The sequence below is a fragment of the Lates calcarifer genome, unplaced genomic scaffold (genome assembly GCF_001640805.2).
Source record: "Lates calcarifer isolate ASB-BC8 unplaced genomic scaffold, TLL_Latcal_v3 _unitig_365_quiver_2795, whole genome shotgun sequence".
Lineage (NCBI taxonomy): Eukaryota > Metazoa > Chordata > Actinopteri > Centropomidae > Lates > Lates calcarifer.
This window is the reverse complement of record NW_026116504.1, coordinates 1-4,597: the sequence shown is the minus strand read 5'-3', so window position 1 is coordinate 4,597 and position 4,597 is coordinate 1. Positions and strand designations below refer to the sequence as shown.

Genomic DNA, 4,597 nt, shown 5'->3' with positions numbered 1-4,597 from the left:
CTTGTAATTCATATGTCTATGTCAAGAAAATCAACAACAAAGCAAAATTTGGCATATTGTAAGCTGTATTTTCAATAGGAATAAAAGGCTGTATGACAGCCAATCTCTTTTTTACACCTTACACTGCCGAAGAATATTCCAGAAAATAAAAGGACAAAAAAGTACTAAGGTACTCATCAATCAGCACACCAACCCAAAAGACAGTGTACTTTACTGCACAAGAATTAACAATAAACACCAAGAACAATAACAAGCATACTGCTGTAACTTGACAAAGCAAGGAGTATTGCTCTTGAATAAATAAAAACTATCAAATAAACATTCATAAACTCATTCATATGCTCAGATGCCCATGTGGCATTTCTTATAGAAGGGCCAATGATGATTTTTCTTCAGCTCTGTTTTTAATGTTCATTAATAAATACTTCCAATCTCTAACACTGTATCTCTGAACTTGTCGTATCAAAATAATTTGTATTGTATGCTCTCTGCCTTTGTTTATATTTGCTATAAATAAGTTCTGATGATGTTGAAATGTGTATAACATAAGGCATGTGAAAAAGACACTTGTAAGTATTTATAGTACTTACCGCTGCTGTATGAGGCATGGGGTTAAATCCACAGAGATTGCACACAGTGTTCTTGCATGCGGTGCAGGTGTTGTAATTGGGAGAATCCTTGGAGCCCATGTTGAGTTCAACCTTGCAGAGTGGACAGATGGAGAGATCTGCCTTCGGAGTAACTTGGGTTACTTCTAGGGGTTTTGAAGGCTCTGGTGGAGCTTTCTCTACTTTGGCTTGTGCTGATGGAGCAGGCATGGGTTGTTGAGGTGGCTCTGATTTCTGTGTTGCAGGTGGTCTAGTCTCCTTTGCAGGGGGCATCTTAGGAGAAACTGGAGGTGTAGGTTTAGAAGAGACTGGGACCGTAGTGGACATCTTACGTGGAGTTGGTGGTGTAGTTTTAGGTTCATCCTGGACAGCTGAGGTTATCAAAGTGGATGCAGAGCTTAAGAAAGATGAGCCAAAGCCGAACATCTTTCCTGTCACTGACTCAGCAGGCTTTGCTGCAGTCGGCTGTGTTTTAGGACCCCAAAGCCAAAGAATCCTCCTGACTCCTGTTTAGCAGGCTGAGCTGGAGGTGGTGCAGATTTGGCAGGAGGGGTAGCAGATTTTAAGGGCTGTTGTGGTGGTTTTACAGCTTCTTGTTTTGTAAGAACAGCCTTGACTTCTGGCTTTGTAGTTTGAGGAAGCTGCACTTGTTTTCCAACAAGCTGCTGCTGACCAGCTACATCCTGAGCCTGTCCTTTTTCAGTGCCTGAAATGTCGGGTTTCTTTTGCATAGAACCTTGTTGTGATGTTTCTGCCATTTTGACTACAGCTGGCAGTGGAGTCTCAGGTTTGGGGATTTCTTTTTTGAGTGGAGTTGCTTGAGTGACCTCTTTTTTGACTGCTGTAGATTCTGTAGATTTCTCCTGGACTGATGCTGGCATATCCTTCTGCTCAACCTTGCTTGGGGAGGGCTGTGGTTTTTTAACAGAAGGTCCAGTAGGCTCAGACGCTCCTAAAGCTCTCTGCATCTGGCAGTTCAGACAAAGCCATTCCTTTACCTGAAAAGAAGTACAACAGAATATATGAAACACTGGAAAAACAATCAACAACACTGTTTTGATAGACAGACCAAGTAACAAATATTTTACGGGACAAATTTAGAGTGATTTCACTGACAATTTTGAATGAGTCCTCATGTCACATGTTTTCATTATCATTCCTACTGTGAAGATACAATCTTGTGATATCGGTGTGGCATTTATAATTACAGCTAGAATGGACTGAAAAAACCTGCTGTATAAACCATGAGTTCAGTGAACCAATGTATGTCAAGCAGTCATTTTTCAGTAGCAAAGTGTGTGGTATCAAATTAAAACTGATTGTTTTAACAGTTAAAATGCACTTGAAATGATCAACATCACGACTAGTTAGCTATTTAAACACTGCCAACCAATGATTAGAAAATTTCAAAATGTCACATCAAATCATGAATTGCCACAACAGGGCACATAAACAATGCTGTAAAAATATGTAAATGATTATTTAAATAAAGGGGATGGTGATTTACCTCTGCCATATTTGGCATTGGATTAAATCCACATAGGTTGCAGACTGTAGTCTTGCATTCTGTGCAAGTGTTGTAGTTGGGAGGATCTTTGGAGCCCATGTTGAGTTCAACCTTACAGAGTGGACAAATGGACTGGTCTGCTTTTGGAGCACCTTGGGTATCTGCTGGTGCCTGGGGGGGCACTGATGGAGTTTTATCCACTTTGGCTTGTACTTTTGTAGAAGTCTTGTCTTGCTGTGGCTTCTCTGGTTTCTTCTCTTCAATTTTCTGGGTAGCAGGTGGCTTGGTGTCCTTTGCAGGTTGTGTTTTAGGAGAGGCTGGCGGTGTAGTTTTAGGAGAGACAGGGGCTGTAGTGGACATCTTGCGTGGAGTTGGTGGTGTAGTTCTAGGTTCATCCTGGGACAGCTGAGGTTATCAAAGTGGATGCAGAGCTTAAGAAAGATGAGCCAAAACCAAACATTTTTCCTGTCACTGACTCAGCAGTCTTTGCTGCAGTCGGCTGTGTTTTAGGACCCCCAAAGCCAAAGAAGCCTCCTGATTCCTGTTTTGCAGACTGAGCTGGTGGGGGTACAGATTTGGACTGGAGAGGTCCCAGATTTTGGCTGTTGTGGGGAAGATTTTCCTATCTCTGGACCTGGTGGAGGAGTAGACTTAGAAGTCACAGTTTTTGCAGGCTGCTGCTGGGGTTTACCAGGTTGTCCTTTGGGTGTCTCTCCAGGTGGCTTTTGTGAAGCTAGTGAAACATCAGTTTTTGCGATAGCAGATGGAATATTCTTGTCAAGTGATGAAGCAGTTGTAGGGGTAATTTTCTTCATTGGAGCACTAAGGGCTGGGGATTCAGTTTCTTTAGTTGTGACAACATTAACAAGCTCAGTTTGGGGTGTGGCTCGTTTAGTGATGTCTTCCTCTGAAGCTGATATTGGGGTATCTTTCTTCTGTGTGTTGCAGGGATATCTTTGCTTGGTGAAAGCTGAGGTTTTATCATAGGAAGGCCTGGAGGTTCAGAGGCTCCAAGTGCTCTCTGCATCTGGCAGTTGAGACAAAGCCATTCCTTCGCCTAAAAAACATAAGTGATATTCTTTACCTTCTTTGTTAATAACACATTCTCAAACCAATATCTTGATTTATTGGTTCAAATACATACTTTAGAAACTAGAGGTCACAACAGATATTGGGAAAGGACACAGGATCAAGGAAAATCAGTTAACAATTTCAATTGTACAATTGTACAATTCTTTCTATATCAAAATTCCAACCAAAAATCAAATAAATAGCCACTGTAGAAAAATGAAACATAAATTTATTAAAACCAAAATGCTATTTAAGGCAATTAATCCAACATGAAGTTAAGTATTTAGTCATTTACTCACCTCTGTTACATTTGGCATAGGACTAAATCCACATTTGTTGCAGACGTTGGTTTTGCATTCAGTGCAGGTCTTGTAGTTGGGTGGATCCATGGATCCAATGTTAAGTTCAGCCTTACAGAGTGGACAAGACTGGTCTACTTTAGTAGAAGCTTGGGAGGCTTCTTTCACTTGGGTCTGTCCTGATGAGGAGCCTTGGCCTCCCGAGGCTGGTCTGGCGCCTTTTCCAGATTAGGTTTCTGAGCAGCAGATTTAGCCTCCTTTGCTGAAGTCATCCTCGGAGAAACTGGGGGCTGGACTTTGGTGATGTTGATATCTTGTCAGAGACTTGGGGTGGGGCAGACATTTTGCGGGAAGTTGGTGGTGTTGTTCGGGACTCCTCCTGAACTGCAGATGTTATCAAAGTAGATGCTGAGCTGAAAAGGGATGAACCAAACCCCAGCATCTTCCCAGTCACAGCCTCTGTAGTTATTGAGGCAGCACGCTGCGATTTAGGACTACCAAAACTGAAGAAACCTCCTGATTCTTGCTGTGTTGGCTGTGTTGCTGGAGGAGCAGATTTTGCAAGGGATGTTTCAACAAGGTTTGATTCTTTGTTTAGGGCTTGTTGAGGCTGTATTGCATCAGAGGACTTGACTGGTTGGTCAGCTGATTTCTGACTTACTTCATCTTTCTCATCTTTCTTATCTGATACTTCAGTTTCAGGAGTGAGGTCCTTTTTCTTCTGGACAGAAGTTTCAATATCTGTACTGACAGGAAGAGCTTGATCAGGTAGTGATTTATTGAGGTCTGAAACCACAGCTGTTGTTGCTTTGGTAGGAGGTGCAGTGGAGGTTGGAACCTCCTTGGTAGGTGGTGAACCAGTTTTCTCCTCTTCTGTTGGAACTGAAACAACATCTGGAGTCTCTTTTGCAACTGGTGAGGCAGTGGTTGATGTTTGGGTGATATCCTTTTGAAGTGAGGTTTTAATTTCTTCTTTCTTTTGTGGTATAGGACTGTCCTTCTGTTTTTTGTCTGGCACTTCTGCTTTTTGTGTGGTAATAATATCTCCCTTCTGATTGGCAATGGTGTCTTTTTGGGCAGAAGCAGGTGTGGACATTTTGTTAGGTGATGCT

At 42.1% G+C, this 4,597-nt stretch overlaps 1 protein-coding gene across 1 annotated transcript; it reads right to left on the bottom strand.

Moving 5' to 3' along the window:
- Positions 1 to 590: 590 nt before the first annotated feature.
- Positions 591 to 2,508, bottom strand: LOC108894518 (protein bassoon-like; the record flags this gene model as incomplete). Its single annotated transcript, XM_018693185.1, has 3 exons — positions 2,116 to 2,508; positions 1,051 to 1,606; positions 591 to 979 (listed from the first exon to the last, which is right to left on the bottom strand). Coding segments are annotated over exons 1-3 (1,305 nt in total), but the record flags the coding sequence as incomplete, so codon positions are not given.
- Positions 2,509 to 4,597: the final 2,089 nt, after the last annotated feature.